The sequence below is a fragment of the Erythrolamprus reginae genome, chromosome 4 (genome assembly GCF_031021105.1).
Source record: "Erythrolamprus reginae isolate rEryReg1 chromosome 4, rEryReg1.hap1, whole genome shotgun sequence".
Lineage (NCBI taxonomy): Eukaryota > Metazoa > Chordata > Lepidosauria > Squamata > Dipsadidae > Erythrolamprus > Erythrolamprus reginae.
The window spans coordinates 25,574,640-25,601,957 of record NC_091953.1 but is presented as its reverse complement, the minus strand read 5'-3'; the positions used below and the strand labels follow the sequence as shown (position 1 = coordinate 25,601,957).

The 27,318-nt window shown below is 39.5% G+C and overlaps 1 protein-coding gene across 4 annotated transcripts in view; it reads right to left on the bottom strand.

Annotated features, from left to right (window-relative positions):
• PAN3 (poly(A) specific ribonuclease subunit PAN3) overlaps window positions 1–19,072 on the bottom strand; it is a 92,612-nt gene extending 73,540 nt beyond the window's left edge. The window contains exon 1 of one of the 4 annotated variants that reach the window (XR_011558948.1): window positions 18,222–19,066. Coding sequence is in view for 2 of the 4 variants with exons in the window: in XM_070749869.1 (XP_070605970.1) it covers window positions 18,222–18,672 (451 nt within the window). In the remaining 2 variants the exon portion in view is untranslated. Of the gene's footprint in view, window positions 1–18,221 lie in introns of all 4 variants that reach the window. The other 3 variants (XR_011558949.1, XM_070749869.1, XM_070749868.1) reach the window with 3 other exon arrangements.
• Between the last annotated feature and the right edge of the window lie 8,246 nt (window positions 19,073–27,318).

Genomic DNA, 27,318 nt, shown 5'->3' with positions numbered 1-27,318 from the left:
CGCTGCTGGGATTCCCCTGAGGCTCCCCTCCATGGGAAACCCCACCTCCGGACTTCTGTTTTTTTCCAATGCTGCAGGGGAATCCCAGCATCGCAAAAACGGGTGCTTTGCTGGCAACGGAAGTCCGGAGGTGGGGTTTCCCAGCAAAGGGAGCATCAGTGAAATCGCAGCATCACAAAAACACCGAAGTCCTCGAAACCCGACCTCCGGACCTCTGTGTAGCATCACAAAAACACGGAAGTTCCCATGGAGGGGAGCCTCTGGGGAATCCCAGCAGTGCAAAAATGGGTGCTTCGCTGGCAACGGAAGTCCAGAGGCGGGGCATCCCAGCGATGGTGGTGGGTTTGTAAGGTGAAAATAGTTTGTAAGAAGAGGCAAAAAAATCTTAAACCCCGGGTTTGTATCTCGAAAAGTTTGTATGACGAGGTGTTTGTAAGACGAGGTATCACTGTATTTATTTTCCAAACGATATAGATTTCATGAACAGTTTTGAATGTTTAGCTAATTATATGGGGGGGTTTTTTCCACATTTGTTCCAATTAAAGGGCAAAATTATCTGATGAAAGTATACTGGGCTGTGTTTAGTTTTTAGCATTTTAAGGGCTCAAGTTACAATGATTCAAAGACATTTCTCCTTTCAAGCAGGGTTTTTTAAAAAATAAAGGAATAGAATACCTATTTTAAATTTTAAAAGCAAAATTATACAACTTAATTTTGTATTACAGTATATATAAATTATAGTTACACCTTAAAGTACAATCTTTGACACCCTTGACAGAAAAGTCCAAGAAACTGAGACTGTATTCCAAAAATTTCTGGATGGAGAACAGTATAAAAACTAATTCTGGTTTAATTTGCATTTAATAGAACTACACGTAGCTAATATGAGTACTTTGCAGTTATACTTTTAATATTCTCCCTGCTTGAAAAATATTAATTCAGCAGAAACCCTTATTACAGACTATGCTCTTAGTTGGCTTCTGAAAGAATATTAAATAATTAAGTAGCAGAGTATCCAATTTGGGAGGAAAAAAAGGAGTTATTCAAAGTTTGCGTATGAGCTTAGCTTAGGTATCAATAAATGCAGAAGACATTCACTGTATTTCAATAGAAAAAGATTTATATGCCTCGCTTCTATACATCTTGAAGAAAGAGGCAGAAGAGAAGGTCACCCAGGATGCTTCTTTCATCTTTTAAACACAGATTTCTTAAGCAGACCAGCTGACTGATAGTACGTGCAATTCAAAGTACAGTGGTACCTCTACCTACGAACACCTCTACTTACAAACTTTTCTAGATAAGAACCAGGTGTTCAAGGGTTTTTTGCTTCTTCTCAAGAACCATTTTCCACTTACAAACCTGTAAGCGGAAACTGTAAGCGGAAAAGGCAGGGAGAAGCCTCCGTGGGGCCTCTCTAGGAATCTCTTGGGAGGCAACAGGGCCAGAAAATGCAGGGAGAAGCCTCCATGGGGCCTCTCTAGGAATCTCCTGGGAGGAAACAGCGCCTCCACCTTTCCTGTAGTTTTCCCAATTGCACGCATTATTTGCTTTTACATTGATTCCTATGGGAAAAAATGTTTCTTCTTACAAACTTTTCTACTTAAGAACTTGGTCACGGAACAAATTAAGTTTGTAAGTAGAGGTACCACTCTATCAGTTATCATTCTTCAAGGCCTTGCATGGCATAAGGGCAGGTGACTTATAGGACTACCTATCTCTTGAGGGTATCTCCTTTTTCACCAGGTGGAGAAGGAGGGAATATAATCCAGATCTCTGCGTTGAACAATCTCGTATTACAGAATCAAGGAAGGATCTGTCTTCTGTTAGCACATCTGTCATAAGGAATACCACCTCACTTCCTCAAATGTCTGAGAGTCCTGACCTTCCTGTGCTTTCAGAAGGCTGTGAAGACCTGGCTTTTCTCCCAAATGCTGCATTGGGTTATAGTAGGTGTCATTTGTGTGGTCATGTCAGTTGCACTTCATTTTGATAATTAACAATGCGATTACTTCTGATTTCTGTTTGGTTTATAGAGGTTTTATTATATTGGTTTTGCTGTTCCCCACCCAGAATTCATATGCAAGATGAACAGCTATATTCTATAAAATAAATAAATAAGACCAAAGATCCTCCACAGCCATTGGATAGCAATGTCATTTACTGCTGAATTAATCTTTCTTTCCTGTGATAACTGAATTCCATACAATTTTTGCTGCCTTCAGTCATTACCGTGGAGTCAGTAAATTCCAAACTTATTTAGAAATTTGTAAATCCACATAGCTTTGCAACTAGCTTCCCTAGCTGAAATGTGCATGGCATGGTAGAGGTCAACAATGCAGTAGCTTGTCTTCTGTCAGTGCAATTGATTTCTTCAACCCTCCAGAGGATCAGGAACTATTTACAAACTTGCTGTTAGCTCTAACTTCAGTCCAGTCTGCATCCATATATCCAGTTAATTCAGGGCTACTGCTTGCTGTCAGTTTTATCTGAAGTCAGCGGGACCCTTGAGGCATTTTCCCAGCCTCTGGACTACAATCCAGTCACTTTAGATTGGCGTAATGAATTTTCTGTAAAGAATTCACACTGTCGTAGACGTTTCTGGTATAGTTATTGACATATACAGCATCTTGCTAACCACTTTGTCAAGTTGTTTCACTGTTGTCTCTTTCCTTTAGAAAATTAGCTTCTATAAGGGAAGTAAATTTACCTTAGTCAGTATTAGGCATTCTAAAATGCCCTATAATTATGTTTCTGGTTTAAGCAGATTACATCTTTCCTCATCTTTTTCAATTGTGCTTCAAGATAAGAAGAGATGTTGCCAATATCCTTTACTACAATTCCATTTTTAGGTGCTTCACATTCCCCTTATAATGTTTTCAGTTTGCATAACAAATTATTAAATCATTCAACATATGGCAAGATAAAGTCCATTTATTTTTAAATCTTGATCAGAGCCAAGGGTCAGCTTTGCGCTACTTAAATTCCCTTTTAAGCAACATTTGATTTGTTTTCTCTCTGAAAGTCTTTGCAGCCAGTTTTAATCCATAAAGGTTTTTCTGTAATTTGCACACAAGCCTCTACTTGCCAGCTTCAATGAACCCTAAGGCCTATTCTATGTAAATTTTGTCTTCTAATTCTACAAATACAGGAAACACTCTTGCATCCAGATGGTCAATTTCTATGCCTCTGGCACTATGCCTAAGAAAGTCCTAATTAAAGTATTTTCATAATCTCATGGTAGTCCTCTCCATATTTCTCAGAAGTGGTACCTCTAAGTAGAACACCTACCTCTAAATAGAACACCTCTACTTACAAACTTTTCTAGATAAGAACCAGGTGTTCAAGATTTTTTTGCCTCTTCTCAAGAACCATTTTCCACTTACAAACCTGAGCCTCTGAAACTGTAACCGGAAAAGGCAGGGAGAAGCCTCCGTGGGGCCTCTCTAGGAATCTCCTGGGAGGAAACAGGGCCTCCACCCTCCCTGTGGTTTCCTCAATCGCACACATTATTTTCTTCTACATTGATTCCTATGGGAAAAATTGCTTCTTCTTACAAACTTTTCTACTTAAAAACCTGGTCACGGAACGAATTAAGTTCGTAAGTAGAGGCACTAATGTACTCTGAAGAACATAACTTCCCCATATATACTGCATTTGGTCTTAAAGTTCCATCGGCACTCAGTTGACTTTCTTATGATAGATAGTTCTACAAACTTAAAGGTTAGTGTCAAATTCCTTAACTAATAAATCAAGATTCACAATGTCTTTAATTTAAAGTTTTAGTGCTGAGAATTAGAGGTTAGAATATAGAATACATCCCACCTGAGGAACCCAGAGCGGGATGGAGCCCATTAAATGGCTCGTGTGAGGTGCTCTTTCTGGTACGGGAATTATTTTAATATATTAATTTATTATATGACTCTTCTTTTATTAGTTTTATTATTTTTCTGTAGGGTTTTATATTCTTTAAGCTACCTCAAGGCAGCCATATATAAATCCAATAAATAAATAAGTAAGTAAGTAAGTAAGTAAGTAAGTAAGTAAGTACATACATACATACATACATAAACATATTTTTCAGAGTATAAGACCCACCTTTTCCCCCCTAAAAGGGGCTGAAAATTTGAGTGCATCTTATACTCCAAATACAGCTTTTAGTAAGCTATAGAAACATAGAAGACTGACGGCAGAAAAAGACCTCATGGTCCATCTAGTCTGCCCTTATACTATTTCCTGTATTTTATCTTACAATGGATATATGTTTATCCCAGGCATGTTAAATTCAGTTACTGTGGATTTACCAACCATGTCTGCTGGAAGTTTGTTCCAAGGATCTACTACTCTTTCAGTAAAATAATATTTTCTCATGTTGCTTTTGATCTTTCCCCCAACTAACTTCAGATTGTGTGCCCTTGTTCTTGTGTTCAGTTTTGTATTAAAAACACTTCCCTCCTGGACCTTATTTAACCCTTTAACATATTTAAATGTTTCGATCATGTCCCCCCTTTTCCTTCTGTCCTCCAGACTATACAGATTGAGTTCATTAAGTCTTTCCTGATACGTTTTATGCTTAAGACCTTCCACCATTCTTGTAGCCCTTCCACCATTCTTGTAGCCACCATTCTTGTAGCCTTTTTTCCCAGTCCTAACAAGGTGCTAATGAGTGAAGCCATCTTCCATGCTTTGCTAGCTAAATGATCTTTCCTTTGCCTGTTTTTTTCATAGCTACTCCCTCAGAAAATCAGCTGGGCTTCTGGGCTTCAGCAGCTTTTTTTTTTTAGCCCCAAAACCAGTGAAGCAATCTTCCCTGCAGTTAAGCAGTCTTCCACCTTTTTTTGGTCAGCCCTAATGAGGTGCTAACAAGTGAAGAGATTTTCTGGGCTTTTCTAGCACAGCGATTTTCCCTTTGGCTACTTTTCCCATTGTTCTAGAAGTGAAGTGTTTTAGAAACTGTTTTTTATCCCCAAAGAGGGGATAAAGAGCAAGCATACATGCTCAAAACCAGCAAACTAATGTGTTGTAGCTGACCAGACTAAGTATTAATCAGATGAATACCTGGTAAGCAAATTATTTTTTCCCTATTTTCTTCCCCCAAAACTAAAGTGTGTCTTATACTCTGAAAAATACGGTACATAGATGCATGCATGCATATCTCATATAGGAACACTTCAAATCTCCTTCCTTTCTTCATTAAGATGCAGCCTTAATGACATTCTTGATTTTGTTTTCTCAGCCTGTTTGCATTACTGGCTTAGAATCAATTTCTTTGATAAGTCTATAGCAACACCTCTTATATGCTGATCTTTTGTGTTTAATTTAATAATAATAATAATTTATTGGATTTGTATGCCGCCTCTCTCCGCAGACTCGGGGCGGCTAACAACAATAATAAACACATGTACAATCCAATAATAAAAAACAACTAAAACCCCCTATTATAAAACCAAACATACACACAAACATACCATGCATAACTTGTAATGGCCTAGGGGAAGAGCTATCTCAACTCCCACATGCCTGGCGGTATAAATGAGTCTTGAGTAGTTTACGAAAGACAGGGAGGGTGGGGGCAGTTCTAATCTCCGGGGGGAGTTGGTTCCAGAGGGCCGGGGCCGCCACAGAGAAGGCTCTTCCCCTGAGGCCCGCCAAACGACATTGTTTAGTCGACGGGACCCGGAAAAGGCCAACTCTGTGGGACCTTATCGGTCGTTGGGATTCGTGCGGTAGCAGGCCGTTCCGGAAGTAATCTGGTCCATTGCCATGTAGGGCTTTAAAGGTGATGACCAACACTTTGAATTGTGACCGGAAACTGATCAGCAGCCAATGCAAGCCACGGAGTGTTGAAGAAACGTGGGCGAATCTTGGAAGCCCCACGATGGCTCTCGCGGCTGCGTTCTGCACGATCTGAAGTTTCCGAACACTTTTCAGAGGTAGCCCCATGTAGAGAGCGTTGCAGTAATCGAACCTCGAGGTGATGAGGGCATGAGTGACTGTGAGCAATGACTCCCTGTCCAAATAGCGATATAGCATGCTTCTGAGTCTCAGGCAAGTCTCGAAGTAATTTTGGCAAACCATTCTAAATCTTCCCTTGCTTGCTTCTTTCAAATTGCTTGAACTCATAAGCTGGCAGCTTTTAAATATCTCCCCGTGTTTGAGAACCTGACCCCGGTTTTATTAGGTCTTTATGAATGCCCTAAGTGTGGCTCGTATTCAGCTCCTACTGTAACTGCATTTGCCTTTCTATAGTCAGCACCACATCAGCTGGTTCTTCTAAGTTCCCTTCCCTTCTGGTTTAAAACTCAAAACTGTAAATAAATGTTATACCATTGTCTACTGATAGCTATTAAATTCAGAGCCTGACATTTTCTTGCTCATCAAAGAAAGGAATATTACTGTAATCTTGCAGTTGTCATCCTGTACCCTTTTTGTGCTAGATACTAATCAACCATGATATACAGTTCCAACAATACAGCTGTTTATTTTTGGAAACACAAGTATACACTTTAAGATCCAAATGCACAGGTAAACTGATTTTCTGTGGAAGCACAGTTCGTAAGGTGTGCCTTTCATACCTTTAATAGGTAGTCCCTTTTGATATTAGCTGTTGAAATCATGTTATTATCTAGATTCAGTCAACTAACATAGTTTCGCACATATCCAACAAAAAAATGTTTTTTTTCTGTAAATCCATTTCTGATGCGATGTTCTCCCATGTATAATCCCGTTTTCCTTTATATAACCAGACATCTGTCCATTTATAAATTCTGTCCCATTATGAGAATAGAAAATCTGTGGCTTTCTTTCTAATTTATTTTCTCCATAAACCACAAAGAATCTAAATTTGCAGGTCACTTTATGCCTCATTAGATACAAACAAAAATAAGGTCCTTCAATCCAAGAAAATTACAAAGTACCTGCTTCTATCTTTTGATCCAAGAACAAAAGTCAGTATGGATTTCTCTACCCACTGAAAATTGCTATTGCACTGCATTTTCAGAATTACTTTTCTACTATGTGATTCATCAATATGCAGAATAATGTTGATTGCATATTTGTAGTTTGCAATTTTGAGATTTATAGTCAGTTGATCCTCTGCATCTATTGTACCCGATTTGCTATATATTCCTTCAATCTAGCTGTCTATTCCAAGAATTAGTACAATTTTTCCCTTCACATTGCTTTGCTAGGTTTGGAAGCTGGGCTGGTTTTCCATTAGCAAAGAATTTACCACTCTTGGGAATATACTCTGAAAAGTCCAGTTTCCAGCAATTTTCTTTCCAACAGCAGATGTCTATTTTTACTTGTTAACAATTCCTGTCAATACGTTCAACTCTAAGTCTCTTCCTGACTGGATAACACACAATACAGTAGAGCCTAAATCTAGAAAAGTTCAGTGCATCTTTATCATGTCAATCAATTGGCTCTTCATCACTAGTCTTCATTTTATTACAAATTTCCAAATTCCTTTCAAACTTATGGGTTTTTTTTAATTTGCTACTACAATCTGTTCTTTGAGCATGTATCAATACCAACAAAGAAATCTTTATTTCAGAACATTGGAATAGTTGCTCCGCTGGCCAGAGTGAAAATCACCAACCCTTTTTAGTAGTTCTGGTAGTAAGACATCTTTTAGACATCTCTTTTGTCCCATAATGCATATGGCCCTCCCTCTCCATACACATACAGACTCCTTTGGGAGGGGAGGGAAGGGAAGGGAAGGGAAGGGAGGGAGGGAGGGAGGGAGGGAGGGAGGGAGGAAGGAAGGAAGGAAGGAAGGGAGGGAGGGAGGGAGGGAGGGAGGAAGGAAGGAACTCTAGCCTTCTATCTTCATTAGTTCTTCCTTCATTTACACTTCTAAAGCCCTGCCCAAAACTTTTATTTCTTTGCAGGTAAAATGGCCTCTTGAGTGATTTGCTTTTGCAGATAAAATGAAAACTTATTTATCTCTGAAAACAGAGGCTTTTATTTCCAAAGTGCATTTTCTATCCCATTAGGGGTTCGTGCTCATGTTTTTTTGGATATTATATGACCCAAAGGGCAGGTTTTATTGAAGCGTTTCTTGTTTCAGAAAGACAGCAGAAGGAAAGCAACTTCTTACAATTTCACTATTTGTAAACAGCTTCCCAATATCAAACATTTGACAGACATGGATTTAGGTGTTTGGGTCATCCTGTATTCTTAAAAAGCCCATTCTTCGCATTAGATACAGCCTAAAGTTTACAGCCTCTGGATGGCACATTGTTAATTTTTCCTTAAATATTGCTCAGATATTGCAATTCCCTGGCATGGACACAGGGACATAGTTATTTACAGAGCCTAAGATATATGCATAGGCTTTATAATTGGGCCTAATTCTCTTTGCTCTTCACCTTCAGTAAATCTTTACATTTCCAAAATTTGCCATAATTGACAGGTTCCTAAGGATTCTTGCACATGATAGACTTCCCCCTCTCCCTATTTTTATTTGAAAATAACAAGTACTTGGAACACCTTTCACATATTCTTGTGTAGGCCATATCACTGTTGGTGCTCTCTGAGCTTGGTTGTTTTCTTGTAGACATTTCATTACCCAAATTAGGTAACTTCATCAGTGCTAGGAAGGGAGCACCAAGGACTCCTCATTTCAGCCCTGAGCTACAAATATTCTTCTTCATGGCAACATATCACATAGAAACATAGAAGACTGACGAAAGAAAAAGACCTCATGGTCCATCTAGTCTGGCCTTATACTATTTCCTGTATTTTATCTTACAATGGATATATGTTTATCCCAGGCATGTTTAAATTCAGTTACTTGTGGATTTACCAACCACGTCTGCTGGAAGTTTGTTCCAAGGATCTACTACTCTTTCAGTAAAATATTTTCTCATGTTGCTTTTGATCTTTCCCCCAACTAACTTCAGATTGTGCCCCTTGTTCTTGTGTTCACTTTCCTATTAAAAACACTTCCCTCCTGGACCTTATTTAGCCCTTTAACATATTTAAATGTTTCGATCATGACCCCCCTTTTCCTTTTGTCCTCCAGACTATACAGATTGAGTTCATTAAGTCTTTCCTGATACGTTTTATGCTTAAGACCTTCCACCATTCTTGTAGCCCGTCTTTGGACCCATTCAATATCTTTTTGTAGGTGAGGTCTCCAGAACTGAACACAGTTCACTGTTGTCAGAGGTGAAAAGGTGAAATAACACAGTAATAATAATCCATGAAGCAAAAAAACCCAAATCCTATCTTGTTTCTCCATGTGAACTCTCCCAATCCTGGGATCTCTGGACATTTTTATAATCCTTTACTTCCGATTCACCAAGAACTGGCAACTTGGAAGCTACTTCAGCCAAAATAAACCTATTGAATACTTGAATTTAGCCAGAACCCTTAAGAGAATGTGCTACATTGCTTGTGCTATATAAGGAGAACCCAGACTAATTAAGCACAAAGTTTCATTAAAAAATAAAATAAAACACTCAATAATATAATGTTCTTGGATTGAAAACATGAGTTTAGCCCAATTATTATCAGTGAAGTAGAAACAATACATGAAAATTAAATGCTTCACTTCTACAATACCTATGTTACTCTTGAAGTATGATGTTGAGGGGAGGGAGGGAGACAGTGAAATATGAAATTCTCTTTTGTTTTTTATACAGATTAATTTAACTAACCATAGGCCAAGTCAGAAACCAACAACAGGAGAGCTTGTGAAAATCCTTCTCCTTATCCACAAGCATTGGTCTTGTGGTCAAAACATCTCATAGAAATAAAGAGATGATGCACTCTTATGTACGATGTTTATGGATGAAGTAAAATCTTTGAGGGAAATGGTTTTCATGTGCAGTCCTGCAGCTTTAGGCTGAGCAATTCTATTCTATAATGCAACCTACATACAGTAGTGTGATTTATGTCTAACTAGATATAGACAGGATTATGGCATTACTATCTCTATAAATCTTCCAAACACCAGTTAAGTGCAATCCAGATGTACTAAATTACTATTTCTGTCATTCCAGACAAGAAAAAGATGTAATTTGTCTGGAGGTCACTCATTTCAAAAATACCCCACAGAAAATCTGTATCTCTCATGTAAGGTATACCTATTTTTTTATTTCTGAAAATAATTTTGGAAATGTAGATAAATTAACTGTTAAGAGTGCTGCAAAATTTGGGCCTTACTATGACATATAACTAGTTAGCATATGATACATATTTTCTATTTATTCTTCCATTCAAGTAATTGTCTTTTCTACAGCTTATTCCAGTCATTTTTAAAGTTAGGAATTACTGGTAAAATAAATAAATAAAATGTTCTTCCCCAACATGTACAAATCCGTAAGATGTTTGAAAACATTTACATATAAACAAATCTACAAATGATGTGCCTGTTACCTTCTTAGCAATGACAGGAGAAACATAAGCTACAGTGACCCAAATGCTTCCCCATGCAGAATGATATATTACTTTAGTTCCTTCACTGCTTTTTCCAGTCAGTGACGTATTAGTTTAGCAGATGCCCTGCTATCCTTTCTACTGGGATTCAGGTTTCCCTGCAATATGGCTTAAAATGTATGTTTTAAGATTGAAGTCCAAATGTGTTATTAAAACTTTTCTATTACCTTCTTCAACTAGATACCTTAATCACACTTTCTGCATAAATCAGAAAATTAGTTTTTGTACAAACAAGATAGATGTTGTAAATATGGTCCACTGGAATGGTCTAAATTGAAATTTTTCAGACAGGTCAAATAGTTTGAATACTTCTGTGAGAAAATAGAATGTTTTGGCTACTTGGCTACAAGAAAATTGTTATCAGACCTTGTTCCTTGTTTTAACCAAAGGGTGCTAAGATTAGATAGGGTGGTAATCCATGATAACCACTACTAGCCTATCAATTTGCAAGAGAACTGACTAAAGGGATTTTAAAGACATATTTGAAAGTTTTCCAATAGATTATATTTAACAGACTGAATCAAACCTCACCACTTGATAGGAAAAAAATACATTTTTTTCGGTAGTCAAATAAATCTTTTGTTGAGCTCAGGAGAAAATAAAGGAAATTATCTGCATTTCTTTCATTAGCACTTTAACAAATTAAAAGCACTTAACACTTTAACACAGCAGGTTAAGAAGAGAAATCCAGCTAGCTAGTATATATTACACTATTCACTAGGAAATATTTTAATGTGTTTTTAAAATCTTTAAATCTTTCAGCAACACAACCAAATGTAAAACTTATAATGCTTGCATCAAAGTTATAATACACACAGCTCCATAGTAAATAGTGAAACCCACCTCTGTCGTCAGGCATGGGGGAATTGAGATATTCCTTCCCCCTAGGCCTATACAATTTATGCATGGTATGTTTGTGTGTATGTTTGGTTTTTAATAAGGGTTTTTAGTTATTTTAATATTAGATTTGTTATATGCTGTTTTTTATTATTGTTGTTATATAAATATACCTTTGATATATAAAGATAAATATACCTAAAGTACATTTAATTTTTGGGGGGGAAGTTTGTTCTTGCCTTCTGGAACTACGATCTGTTTAATTTTTTATGGCTTGAGATCAGTCTATGGAGAGGGGCGGCATGTAAATCTAATAAATAAATAAAATAAATAAATAAATAAATAAATAAATATTAAGTTATTGTACACCCTGAAAGAAAGCTAAATTCTGAAAAATCCATAACAAGAATACTCATGTACTCATAACTACAAACTGATCTCAAGCCATAAAAAATTAAACAGATCGTAGTTCCAGAAGGCAAGAACAAACTTCCCCCAAAAAATTTAAATGTACTTTAGGTATATTTATCTTTATATATCAAAGGTATATTTATATTTATATATCAAAGGTTAAAGAGAACAAAATACCCACTGCATATTTATGCAACTTCAAAAGCTTTAGCAATGCTTTTGTGAAACGTAATACATACACACACATCTGTATTCTGCTAGCAAAATATCACACAACACACATGCAACACCCATGCCTTCCTACATAAACTTTAGCCACAAAGTTAACCACCACATGAATTCTAACTTCCCACAGAAAAGAAAAATCAAAAATTAGTGATAATTTAGCATACAAACTGGCTGGCATGAATCTGCAACTGTCTTTATATTCCATCTAGCCAAGCACTTTAACTGCTTTCTTCTCAATACTGTACTCAAATGCCACATCATCTCATTTAATCTAAGACAACAGCATTATAAATATGGCTATTCCCTGCTAGCTAAGGTGCACAAAAGTACTCCAGCCATGGGCCACAAACAGATCAATTGTCACACTTAGAATAGGCAAAACACTCAAAACAATACCGCTTGGAACAAACCGTATGATTTGTTCTGGCCATGAAACAAAACTCCTTCTGACCTTGGAATATAATCTGCTGAAAAATGTATTTTGCTGCTTCCAACCACTCCTTTTACGGGGAGTCAAAAAAGTTGCCATAGCTTGTTGGAAAGTGGCTCTTCCTACAAAGAGCTTACCAATCACATCCTTGACTCTGTCAACACTATAGTTTAAGTACTCTCTGTTCCTTAGCAGAAGAAGCAACAGATAGGCAGATCACAGTGAAAGGAGCTAGTAGAGAAAAATAATGGCATTCATGGCTTTGCTCTCTACACACACACACAAACACACACACACCAATTTCTCCTAAATCTGCTTCACTGAGTATTTGAGCAAAGCTAAAATGTAGGATTAAATGCAATAATTTTACTCCGGTCAGAACAGCATTTAATGATTAATTCTTCCAAAGGGTCACGTTTTTTTCAATCTTTTCCTTCCTATTATTTTATTGAATTAATTGTAGTTATGGTCATAAATAAATTCTACTTCCCCATCCTTCTACCTACTTGTTTAAAATACACATACAATTGAGATAACAGCTTTCTTCCAGTTTGCTAAATATAATTACAGAAAGGTCCCAGATGCTTTGGCAATAAGTCTACACAATATGACTGGCAGAGTATCACTATCATGACTAGACATCTTTTTTGAAGAACAAGACAATCCAGTGCTAGACTTGAAAAAACTGAGTATAGCAATATTGTGCTATAAAGTACTGTATGAGACTAGTCAGTCAACCAAAAAATGAAAAGCTACCTTGCTATCTTAAACAGAGATCATCATGGGAAAAATATTTATTTACACCACCTTTTCAACCTATTGTGAGATGGAATCAATGGGACTTTTACACTAAATGCATAGCAGCCACCAAGTCAGGAAACATTGCTCTACAAAAAGCAATAGGTTATTTGTCTCATTGCTGATTGCTTTTTTAGCCAGCCTGTTGCATACTTGAACGTTGGAAAAATCCATCTAACAGATGGCAAGCACTCATGTTTTTAGACTCATAAGCATGGAGACATTTTGATACCTTGACAGCTTTCGATTTTGTCTCAGAAACATAACTAAAAAGGTATAGCCTGTGTTAACTTTTTTTTTTGGATAAAAAATAAATTTCTTGAAAATCTATTTACAAAACATGTGCTACTTAAGATTAACATTCCTTTTGAATCTGCAAGTATATTGTCATCAAAACACTGAATGATTATTTATATCAAATTTCCTCTAGCAAACACAAAGCTGAATTCAATATGTGATGCTAACAGGAAAAGGAATACAGAATAGGGAATTATCTGATTCATACTAGTTTTTCATAATATAATTTTTGTATATATCTAAACAATAATTAATATAATGTATATGTTAAAAGCATACAATTAAATGCCCCAATTTCATATCCAGCAAACTCAAACCAGTTTTGCAATCCTTTCAAGTCCAAATTTATCCAGCTACAAGGCAATCATTATCACCCATATTATAAATGCGGTTAAGATCCAACAGTTCACTTAAGCTCTAATGCCCTGGTTCCCAACGTGGGGGCCATGCCCCGGGGGGGGGGGGGGCAATTGGAACCTTGTTTAAACTTAGTTAATGGCCGTTTAGGCTTTTTCAATAATAAGAATTATATGTCATGGTGGGGAGGCCTCAGGATTTTAGAGATGCTTAGGTGGGGCATGGCTAAAAAGAAATTGGAAACCACTGCTCTAATGACTTCATAGCATAGCATATTTGAAGCACAGGTGTCACATTGCTGTCATGTGATGTTTCATCATATTTTTCTCCTTCACAGAGCTGGGGGGGGGCATGGCCTGTACCCAACACATCTGGCACGCGGACCATCAGTTTGATTAACCTGATTTAAAAGAAGTCCTACTCTAAAGTTCATTCTATTAACTATTTGCTACAATAATTATATTATTTTAACTGAAGAAACAATAGAAAAGAATACATGTAGACCTGGGTTGAACTATGGCATCCTTGATGCTCTCTTGCTTGATTGATTGTCTTCTTGCAGTCATTTCATTACCTAATTAAGTAATATCAATAGTGTTAATGTGGGTTTTCTTCTTGGTAGTTCTTTTTATTAAAAGCAAAGCTAAAAATTTCGCCTGTCTAGTTGTTTCAGATTCTACAGGTGCTCATCTCCATTTCTTAGCTAAGGGAGCCAGCATTGTCCAAAACACTTATGTGGTCATGTGATCAATATGACCTATATGCCAATATGACCTATATATCCCACTGAAATGGTACCTATTAAAACTACTGACAGGAGCTGAGGCAACAGTGGGAGTTCACCCCATTGCTTGGTGTTCAGGTCTCAAACCCCAGCTGCCAGGTTACCAACTGAAAAGCTCAGCATCTTTAATTGCTGAGCCATTGTGCCCCGTTCTTTTATTAAGCAGTGGTTCTCAACCTGGAGGTTGGGACCCCTTTGGAGGTTGAACGACCATTTCACAGGGGTCACCTAAGACCATGGGGAAAGACAAATTCCCCATAGTGTTAGGAGCTAAAGCTTCTATTTTGGTGCCTTGGAACATAGTTTTACAATCCGACCAATGAGGTGTTTACAGTGGGAGGGTGTCCCTCTGACCTTCCTGCCAATCAACTTAAAGCTCTGTTGGGAGAATTGGCACTAGATTGATGGTTGGCGGTCACCACAACATGAGGAACTGTATTAAGGGGTCGCGGCATTAGAAAGGTTGAGAACCACTGTTTAGTTTTCTACTAGCAAGTGAACAATCAGACAAACAATACTCTAATCAAGGAACTATCAAATGGAAAATCACTCCAACCTATACTTGCAGAACTACTAAATATAAGCGGGGGAGGGGGGGACTGCACTTACTATGCCTATTGATGTTACCTTGCCAATGTTAATGAAATGTCTGCAAGAAGCCATGCTCAGAGAGAACCAAGAACTCCACAAATTGAGATATTCCAGAAATTGTATTTTATTAGATTAACAAATCTATTCTTTTCTGATTATTTGATATCTACAATTATTTTCACATATTGTCTCTAAGTTTAAGAAAAATGTGGTAAAAATAGTATTTTCTTCTGTGAATAATGCACATAGGGAATTGTATATTAAAAGTCTCTTGTTTTTACAACCAACCTATCTGGAACTTCAAAAAAAGCAGTTTTGTAGTATAAATATAATAAACTCCTTTCTTTCTTTTACGGTGGGAAGCTGCCCTTGATCAAAGCATTTAACAAATAAAAGTTAGAACTTGATTAGAAGCTGTGAGGAGCAAAGAAAAACAATCTACAGGAAAGTCCCAACAAGTTGTCAAAAGCTACACTTCAAAAGATATCTAGCAAATGCTACTGATTTTTATTCCTCCCACACGGGAGGAATAAATAATCAGAAGATTCTACAATTTTCTAATGGGGAGGTGGGGAGAGACAAACCAAATCAATTTAGACTTCCCTCAAGCAATGTTTTAGCACTGTTAATATACTATACTAGACATAGACCCTTGAAGGGGGAGAAAAAAAGGCCGTGATGGTGAACCTATGGCACATGTGCCACAGGTGACACACGGAGCCATATCTAAGGGCACATGAGGTGTTGCTTTATCTCAGCTCCAACATGCATGTGTGTACTAGCCAGCTGATTTTCGGCCTTCAAAGAGGGCAGGGACAAGCCATTTTTGCCCTCCCCGGGTTTCAGGAAAGCTTTCGGAGCCTGTGGATGGCGATAAACAGGCTTCCGGAAAGGCTTTAAGACCTGGCTTTTCCGGTAGGCCTGGGATTAAGAATGGTTGACAGTATGTCTGATTTTTAAGGGGTCATTAATGCATTTTATATTGTTATTTGTTGTTTTATTGTTATTGTGTTCTTAATTTTTTGTGATTATTGTGAGCTACCCAGAGTCCTATTAAAGTTGGGTGGCATATGAATGTCACAAAGTAAGTAAGTAAGTAAGTAAGTAAGTAAGTAAGTAAGTAAGTAAGTAAGGAAGGAAGGAAGGAAGGAAGGAAGGAAGGAAGGAAGGAAGGAAGGAAGGAAGGAAGGAAGGAAGGAAGGAAGGAAGGAGGCTTCAGGGAGGCCTGCGCCCATGAGCGGGGGCAGCATGGGGGCTTGTGTGCACATACACGGGGAGGGCATTGCATTATGGGTGTGGGCACACAAGCATATGCTATTGCACACGTGTGCACCCTTTTGGCACCTGAGCCAAAAAAGGTTTGCCAGTCCTGACCTAAAGGATGGAGTTAGTAAAAAATAAATAGTGTACAGATTAGACGCAGCTTTGCGCTGTAACTTTTCAATCTCCATCCATGCCACCCAGCATGGACATCCTTACATTGCCTTTCCAGCTATATAAATAACTAAATAAAAAAGCAATACCCAATGAACACTAAAACACTGTGATTAGACAATTTACAACTACGTCGCCCCCACTCTGATCTAACAGTAGTTCATAAAATCATATAGCAAAATGTCCTTTCTGCTAGTGACCACTTCACCTTCAACCGCAACACACGAGCATGTAACCAGTTCAAACTCAATGTAAACCGCTCCAAACCAGATTACAGAAAATACAACTTTAGCAATAGAGTGATCAACGCCTGGAATGCACTACCTGATTCTGTGGTTTCTTCCCCCGACCCCAAAATCTTTAACCTTACATTGTCTGCAGTTGACCTCTCCCCTTTTTCTAAGAGGTTTGTAAGGGGCGTGCATAAGCACCCACCATTACTACTGTCCTATTTTCTTCTTTTACCATTACCTACTTTCTACTTATGTTATGCTTATACAAACTATAATCCTATTTACTATTTATTTATTGGATTTCTATGCCGCCCCTCCCTGAAGACTCAGGGAGGCTTACAACATACAGTGGTACCTCTACTTATGAACTTAATTAATTCAGTGACCAGGTTCTTAAGTAGAAAAGTTTTATTTATTTATTCGACTTCTATGTCACCCAATCCCGAAGGACTCAGGGCAGCTTACAACAAAAAAAAATACAATATAAATAGATACAAAGAGATTAAAAAAGAAGTCGAACATTATTGAAAACTAAAACATTATCTAAAACTAAAACCCCATGAAAAAGTTATTAAAATAAGAAGAAGCAATTTTTCCCATATTAATCAATGCAAAAGCAAATAAGGTGTGCGATTAAGGAAACCACAGGGAGGGTGGAGGCCTCCCAGGAGATTCCTAAAGAGGCCCCACGGAGGCTTCTCCCCGCCTTTTTCGGCCCTGTTTCCTTCCAGAAGATTCCTAGAGAGGCCCCACAGAGGCTTCTCCCTGCCTTTTCTGGCCCTGTTTTCTCACAGAAGATTCCTAGAGAGGCCCCAGGGAGGCTTCTCCCTGCCTTAGTTTCGGAGGCTCAGGTTTGTAAGTGGAAAATGGTTCTTGAGAAGAGGCAAAAAAAATCTTATCTAGAAAAGTCCCTAAGTAGAGGCCTTTGTAGGCAGAGGTGCCACTGTACTTGTTGGACAAATAAATAAAATAAATAAATAAAGCACAACCTCCACCACACCCCTTTTTACTCATTTCTTGACAGGCTGCCGCACGTTCATCTCCCAATCAGGGTTTCCCACAGGGAAGGAGGAGTAGGGAGACGGTGTTTGTGTGTGTGTGTCAATACTAGCAGCTTTTTCCCCTCACTTACTCCATGTCCAAACGTTTTACTATTCGGCTCCCCAAGGCTTCAATATCCCTTTCCAAACCCAAGGAAAGAAACCACCGCCGCCTCCCGCCCACCCTCTTCCGGAGCCACCATCAGCTTGTAAAACACCTCAGCTTCCTCTGGAAGGAAACAGCGCAGGCAGCCCAGGCCCGAGACCGGAGGCCCATATAACCCAAGCCCGTTGCCCCCCCGCCCCCCGCCGGTCGCTTTCCCTCGACCCAAACTCACTGGCCAGCCGGGGTCCGTCCATCCCCCCGCCGCCGCCTGCTGCTCCTCCGCCTCCTCCCAGCAGCTCGGGGGGATTCTTAGGCCCCGCTCCGGGCGCCGCCACCGCGACCCCGAGTCCCGGATAGCCGCCGCTACCGCCGTGCCCCGGCGAGGCGGCGGCGACGGAAGGAACGGTGGGGCCAGGCGGGAGCCCAAGCGGGATCCCCCCGAGGACGACCGGCGGCGGAGGGCCGGGGCAAGCGGCGGAAGCTCCGCCGGGCTCCTCGTGCAGGAACTGGCATTCCTCGCCGTAAAAGCACGTCTTGTCCTTGGCGTAGTAGCGACAGAACTTGAGCTTCAGCCCGCCGGGGGCCGCCGCCGCCACCACCGGAACTCCCGGCCCGGGGGGTGGCCCTACTACCGCCGCGGCGGGAGCCACCGGAGAGGAGCAGGGGAGGCCGCCACTGTTCATGGCGGCGGCGGCTGCTACAGCAGCGGCAGCAGGAGCAGCAGCGAGGCCGCCTCAGAAGGCGCGGCCGCTGCCGGCCACCGCCGCACCATGGGAGGCAGGCGGGGAGCGGGCGCAGCAGCCGTCCCACGGCCGCCGCTGTCACTGCCGGAGTTCCGGGAACCGAGGGGGGGGGACACGATAAGATAAGGGAGGAAACGGGGGAAGGGCGCTTGTGCTTCTCTTAAAGGGGGAATCAAGCGAGCCCGGCGGGAGGGGGTGGGGAGAGAAGAGGCTGTACACGGGAGCCCGCGAAGGGGGATCGGGGCCTTCCGTCAAGCGCTTGGAGGGTCCCGGAGGCAGCGGCAACGGCGGGATTGTTTATTCCATTTTCCTCTTCCTGAGCTGTCTCCTCAATGCGCCTGCGCCGCAGTGAGGCCCTCTGGGTAATCCAGGCCTGGAGGAAGCGAAGGGGCGGATGGAGGCCTGGCTCTGCTCCGGCGGGTGGGGCAGTGGGGCAGCCCGGGGAGCGGGCGCTGGGTTGCGGCAAACTACCGTCTACTTTTTTTTTTTTTGGCCCTTTCGCGGGAGGGGAAGAAGCGCAGCGGCTTTCCTAAACCTTTTTTCCGGTGTATATAAATCCTCCCTCACGCACCGCGTAGGGTATAGATGAATATATGCGTGCCTGGAAATATTTGCGTCGTGGACATAGATACACACTTACAAACTGCCCGTCATTTCTATTACAGTGCAATCCTCAGGTTTTTTTTAGAATGGAAGAGGAAGAGGAATAGAATAGGAATAGAATAGAAGGGGAAGGGGAATAGAAGAGGAAGAGCAATAGAAGAAGAGAGGAAAAGGAATAGAATAGATTAGAAAGAAGAATAGAAGAGGAAGAGGAATAGAATAAAAGGAAGAGGAAGAATATAGAATAGGAAGAGGAATAGAATAGACTAGGAAGAAGAATAGAAGAGGAATAGAATAAAATAGGAAGAGGAAGAATATAGAATAGGAAGAGGAATAGAATAGACTAGGAAGAATCAAAGAGGAAGAATAGTATAGGAAAAGAATAGCAATAGAAGAGGAATAGGAATGGGACAGAAGAGGAATAGAATCAGAAGAAGAATAGAATAGGAATAGAATAGAATTTTTTATTGACCAAATGGGAATGGACACACAAGGAATTGATCTTTGGTGCATATGTTCTCAGTGTACATAAAAGAAATTATATGAAAATAAATCTGATGGCTAACAATGAGGCTTGGTTGTGCATATGTATCGTGCAATTCCATCCTGCACAACCTGCTCAAAATGAATACTACCTAAAAGTACTGTACTAAAAAAAACCCAAACTTCACTGCTATAGTTATTCTGAACATTGTTTTTGCTTGAAAACTTCCCCCCCCCCACAAATATGGATTTTCAAGCCACAGTTCTTGTAAAAGCGATCAGTTAATTATTTTTAAAAGTTGGTATGAACATTTTAAATATAGGGAAGCATAAACATAATTTTGAAAACCCAGGTAAAAGAATATTAATGGAAAATTCTCGTTTGGAATAAGGAAATGACAAGAAAAAACAAGTATTCTTTCCTCCACGTTCCATCATTCTTTCTTGGGATATTCTTTTTCAGGCTGGTGCATGTGAATTTAATTATAAATATTTGCCCAAGGTAGGTTGATACCTTTTGAGCAAGTTCTCAAAAAGATAATATATCTGGCCATCTTTTTGTAAAACATACAAAAGTGACATGTACCTGATTTAGAAACATAGAAACATAGAAGTCTGACGGCAGAAAAAGACCTCATGGTCCATCTAGTCTGCCCTTATACTATTTTCTGTATTTTATCTTAGGATGGATATATGTTTATCCCAGGCATGTTTAAATTCAGTTACTGTGGATTTATCTACCACATCTGCTGGAAGTTTGTTCCAAGGATCTACTACTCTTTCAGTAAAATAATATTTTCTCATGTTGCTTTTGATCTTTCCCCCAACTAACTTCAGATTGTGTCCCCTTGTTCTTGTGTTCACTTTCCTATTAAAAACACTTCCCTCCTGGACCTTATTTAACCCTTTAATATATTTAAATGTTTCGATCATGTCCCCCCTTTTCCTTCTGTCCTCCAGACTATACAGATTGAGTTCATTAAGTCTTTCCTGATACGTTTTATGCTTAAGACCTTCCACCATTAGCATAAAACGTATCAGGAAAGACTTAATGAACTCAATCTGTATAGTCTGGAGGACAGAAGGAAAAGGGGGGACATGATCGAAACATTTAAATATATTAAAGGGTTAAATAAGGTCCAGGAGGGAAGTGTTTTTAATATACAGTAATGGATTTTTGTATAATGGATGAAAGGAATAAAGTTAGCATATGTATACAGTACTTCGTTTCTAAATATTACATTCTCAATATAATAAATATATTCATGAGGTAATATATTAATAGCAGTCCATCAAATAGATGCATTTAAATATAATTAAGGAGACTCAACAAATCAATTATACACATAATTAATAATTACCATTATTTTAGTCAATTCAGAAAAAGAAGAATATAAAATAATTTTCTACAGTGTTCTAGTTCACTGTTTCTGCAATGACTCCTGATATTAGGAATCCCATGGATGTTGGCCGTGGTCATGCCGTGCCATGTCATTCTGTGAAGTACAGAAAAAATGTTTATATAATTTATATAAATATTCCTGTGTAGATTTGGCCCTGAAATTCTTTTTTCCCATTACTTACTAAAGAGAAAGCTTGATGTGAAAGAATGTACAGGTGCACTTTGATATAACTAACTCAAAACAATTATCCATAATAATTAAAACTGTTTCATGAGAAAACAGATACTCAAATAATAATGATCAGAGAACATCATAGATATGCTTTATTCACTTGAAGACTTCCAGATGTGTGTGAGAGACTTGTCAAGATTTTTAATCAGCAGGCTGGGTGATGGTAGCAAGAATTATAGTTCCAGGAATAACTTGAAAAGTTTCAGATAAAGTAAAATTATTGTTGCCTGGTTCAACATCCCATAAGATCAGGATAATGCCATGGCTGCATTTTTTTTAAAAAAAATCCATAACAGAAAAAACAAAAGTTAATGGGTGGGCTTTTGAAGAAGTTAGAAGGTGAAAATAATTAATTTCTAGAAGGCTAGAACATCCATATATCCCTAATATGTCACACATAAAGCATAGGAACTTTGAAACTCATTGGTTATTTATTTATTTATTTATTTATTTTATTATTTAGATTTGTATGCCGCCCCTCTCCGCGAACTCGGGGCGGCTCACAACAACAAAAATATAAACAATCGTACAAATCCAAATAAATTCAATAAATTTAAGTATTTAAAATAGTTTTAAAAAGAACCCCACTATATTAACAAGCACACACACAAACATACCATACATAAATTATACGTGGCCGGGGGAGGTGTTTCAGTTCCCCCATGCCTGACGACAAAGGTGGGTTTTAAGAGCTTTACGGAAGGCAGGTAGAGTAGGGGCAGTTCTAATCTCCGGGGGGAGTTGGTTCCAGAGGGCCGGGGACGCCACAGAGAAGGCTCTTCCCCTGGGGCCCGCCAACCGACATTGTTTAGTTGACGGGACCCGGAGAAGGCCCACTCTGTGGGACCTAATCGGTCGCTGGGATTCGTGCGGCAGAAGGCGGTCTCGGAGATATTCTGGTCCGATGCCATGAAGGGCTTTAAAGGTCATAACCAACACTTTGAATTGTGACCGGAAATTGATCGGCAGCCAATGCAGACTGCGGAGTGATGGTGAAACATGGGCATACCTAGGTAAGCCCATGACTGCTCTCGCAGCTGCATTCTGCACGATCTGAAGTTTCCGAACACTTTTCAAAGGTAACCCCATGTAGAGAGCGTTACAGTAGTCGAATCTCGAGGTGATGAGGGCGTGAGTGACTGTGAGCAATGAATCCCGGTCCAGATAGGGCCGCAACTGGTGCACCAGGCGAACCTGGGCAAACGCCCCCCTCGCCACAGCTGAGAGATGGTTTTCTAATGTGAGCTGTGGATCGAGGAGGACGCCCAAGTTGCGGACCCTCTCTGAGGGGGTCAATAATTCCCCCCCCCCCGGGTAATGGACGGACAGATGGAATTGTCCTTGGGAGGCAAAACCCACAGCCACTCCGTCTTATCCGGGTTGAGCTTGAGTCTGTTGACACCCATCCAGGTCCCAACAGCCTCCAGGCACCGGCACATCACTTCCACCGCTTCGTTGACTGGGCATGGGGTGGAGATGTAAAGCTGGGTATCATCGGCATATTGATGATACCTCACCCCATGTCCTTGGATGATCTCACCCAGCGGTTTCATGTAGATGTTAAATAATCTAGGAAAGGTGAAAATATTTACTGACCCCTCGCATCCTGGACACAAACTGTTTCAACTCCTACCCTCAAAACATCGCTACAGAGCACTGCACACCAAGACAACTAGACACAAGAACAGTTTTTTCCCGAACGCCATCACTCTACTAACAAATAATTCCCTCAACACTGTCAGATTTTTTATTAAATCTGCACTACTATTTCTACTAGTTTTTTCTCATCATTCCTATCATCCTTTTCCTCCCACTTAGGACTGTATGACTGTAACTTGTTGCTTCTATCCTAAGATTTTTATTAACTGATTGTTTCTTCATTGCTTATTTGACCCCCATGACAATCACTAAGTGTTGTACCACATGATTCTTGACAAATGTATTTTTTATTTTATGTACGCTGAGAGCACATGCACCAAAACAAATTCCTTGTGTGTCCAATCACACTTGGCCAATAAAAATTCTATTCTATTCTATTCTATTCTATTCTATTCTTATTAGTACTATTAGTATTATTAATATTATTAATTAGATTTGTATGCCGCCCATCTCCGAGGACTTGGAGCAGCTCACAACAAGAAAACAATACAAATCCAATATTTAAAACAGTTTAAAACCCTTAATGTAAAAACAATCATACATCTCATACAGACCGTACATAAAGTGGAAATGGCCCAGCGGAATCAATTTCCCCACATGGCAGAGGTGGGTTTTAAGGAGTTTGCGAAAGGCAAGGAGGGTGGGGGCAAGGGGGGAGTTGATTCCAGAGGGTCGGGGCCACCACAGAGAAGGCTCTTCCCCTGGGTCCCACCAGACGACATTAAATTATATTCAGAATTCTATTCTATTCTATGATTTATAGAATAAGCTAGAAATGGCTGGAATCGCATATTATTCAAACCTCAGATCTAACAAACCACATTGTTGCCTTAATGCAGTGATGGCAAACCTTTTTGGGTTCTCTTGCCAAAATGTTATCTGTGCATGTGGTAGCATGCGTGCACATGCCCACACTCATTCCCTCCTCCCATGCATGCGCACACCCCACGCTGCCCCTGCACGTGAATACTATTTGCCATGTCCCTGTGCATGCACACAGGCCTCACTGAAGCCTGAGATGATGAAAAACGGGCAAACGGGCAAACTGGAAGTTCAGAAAAATTGACTTCTGATTTGCCCGTTGTGCTGTTTTTCACACTCTGGAACCTTCAGGGAAGCTTCCTGAAGCCCCAGAATGTGGAAAATAGCACAACAGGCTGTTCCAAACTTCCAGTTTGCCCGTTGGGTGGGTTTTTTGCACACCAGGGCCTTGGGAGGGCGAAACGACCTTCCCCAAGGCCAAAAATCAGCTGAATCGCGCATGCACATGCGTGCTGGACCTGACATAGAGCAATACCTCACGTGCCCTCTGGTATGGCTCCACATAGGTTTGCCATCACAGCCTTAGTGCAATAAGTGAATTTAATCATTATCTTTCCTGGCTGTCTGAGAGTTTGGAAAGATAGAGCCATAAGGGGTTTCTGAGCCAAAAAGTTCTCAAACCTGGAAGCTTTTCTGAAAGATAACAGAATAACAGAGTTGGAAGGGACCTTAGAGGTCTTCTAGTCCAACCCCCCGAGTAGCGGGCACCCTACAGCACTTTAGATGAATGATTATCCAATATCTTCTTTAAAACATCCAGTGTTGGAGCATTCACAACTTCTGGAGGCAGGTTGTTCCACTGATTAATTGTTCTAACCATCAAGAAACTTGTCCTTAGTTCTAGGTTGCTTCTCTCCTTGATTAGTTTTCACCCATTGCTTCTTGTCCTGTCGTCAGGTGCTTTGGAGGAAAGCAATGGATGGAAACTAAACAAGGAGAAAAACAATCTAGAACTAAGGAGAAATTTAATAATAATAATAATAATAATATTATTATTATTATTTATTGGATTTGTATGCCGCCCCTCTCCGCAGACTCGGGGCGGCTAACAACAATAATAAACACAACATGTACAATCCAATAATAAAAAACAACTAAAAACCCCTATTATAAAACCAAACATACACACAAACATACAAACAAATTTCCTGAGAGTTAGAACAATTAATCTGTGCAACAACTTGCCTCCAGAAGTTGTGAATGCTCCAACACTGGAAGTTTTTAAAGAAGATGCTGGATAACCATTTGTCTGAAGTGATGTAGGGCTTCCTGCCTAAGTAGGGGGTTGAACTAGAAGACTTTCAAGATCCCTTCCAACTCTGTTGTTGTTGTTGTTGTTGTTGTTGTTGTTGTTGTTGTTGTTGTTGTTATACAGTTATAATATAATTCTGGTATACTCAGGATTCTAAAAAGTCCTGAAGTATATACCAGCATTATAAATGGGACAGGTATATTCACACTGATAATTTATCATTAAGAAGAATTATCATTAGATAATTACAGATAATAATAATATTTATTTGTTTGTTTGTTTGTTTGTTTGTTTATTTATTAAATTTGTATGCCGCCCCTCTCCGTAGACTCGGGGCGGCTCACAGCAGTAATAGAAAAACAATATACAATACAAATCTAATAATTAAAACTAAAAACACATAATTTAAAAAACATGCACACAACATACCATACATAAACAATATAGGCCTGGGGAAGTTATCTCAGTTCCCCCATGCCTGACGACAGAGGTGGGTTTTAAGGTGCTTACGAAAGGCGAGGAGGGTGGGGGCAATTCTGATCTCGGGGGGGAGTTGGTTCCAGAGAGTTGGGGCCGCCACAGAGAAGGCTCTTCCCCTAAACGACATTGTTTAGTCGACGGGACCCGGAGAAGGCCAACTCTGTGGGACCTAACTGGTCGCTGGGATTCGTGCGGCAGAAGGCGGTCCCGGAGATATAATAATGAATAATAACAACAACAACAACAACCAGAACCAGTTCTATAACTGAGGAAAAGGAGGCATTGTCGTCTAAAAAAACAATTTTGGATCTCATTTTGAACTAATAACATATGTTTTGTTTGCAATTGCTATTTCCTTTTTTTAGTGATTAGCATGGTGTTCGAGACTGAATTAGAAAAGGGGGGAAATCCCCCTCACTATTTTAATTAGGTTTCTGAAATGCATCTCAATAAACCTGCTAATTCTAATGTTTTAGAGCCCTCTACTGGAATATGGATGTAGTACAACAAACCTGTTTCTAAAAAGAACTAGGCCTGTATAATTAATTCTTAAACAGTGAATATTTCTTGAAATAAAAGGAGCGGTTACTGAAAAAAATAAAAACACCAAGGAGCTTTAAAGAATTTTCTGCGGCAAATGAAAAGTAGGGAAAGCAAGTAGGATGCTTGGCTGCATAGCTAGAGGTATAACAAGCAGGAAGAGGGAGATTATGATCCCACTATATAGAATGCTGGTGAGACCACATTTGGAATACTGTGTTCAGTTCTGGAGACCTCACCTACAAAAAGATATTGACAAAATTGAACGGGTCCAAAGACGGGCTACAAGAATGGTGGAAGGTCTTAAGCATAAAACGTATCAGGAAAGACTTCATGAACTCAATCTGTATAGCCTGGAGGACAGAAGGAAAAGGGGGGACATGATCGAAACATTTAAATATATTAAAGGGTTAAATAAGGTCCAGGAGGGAAGTGTTTTTAATAGGAAAGTGAACACAAGAACAAGGGGACACAATCTGAAGTTAGTTGGGGGAAAGATCAAAAGCAACATGAGAAAATATTATTTTACTGAAAGAGTAGTAGATCCTTGGAACAAACTTCCAGCAGACGTGGTAGATAAATCCACAGTAACTGAATTTAAACATGCCTGGGATAAACATATATCCATCCTAAGATAAAATACAGAAAATAGTATAAGGGCAGACTAGATGGACCATGAGGTCTTTTTCTGCCGTCAGACTTCTATGTTTCTATGTTTCTTTTCTTCACAAAAAAGAAGCTGTGAATCCTCCATTACTGGAAGTTTTTAAGAAGATGTTGGATAACCATCTGTCTGAAGTAGTGTAAGGTTTCCTGCCTAAGCAGGGGATTGGACTAGATCTAGAAGACCTCCAAGGTCCCTTCCAACTTTGTTGTTATTGTTATTATTGTTATTTTTGTTAAAAACGATAGAAAAAGAATATCTTGAATGCTATGGAAAGATATTGTTCACTTTGCTGGTTGTTAACATCAACTATTGTATGGGGTATTTTTAATCTCCTGCTGTTGTTGTTGTTGTTATTGTGTTTTTTATATTATTATTATTATTATTATTATTATTATTATTATTATTATTATTATTATTATTATTATGTTGCAGGAAGAGCCCCAAAA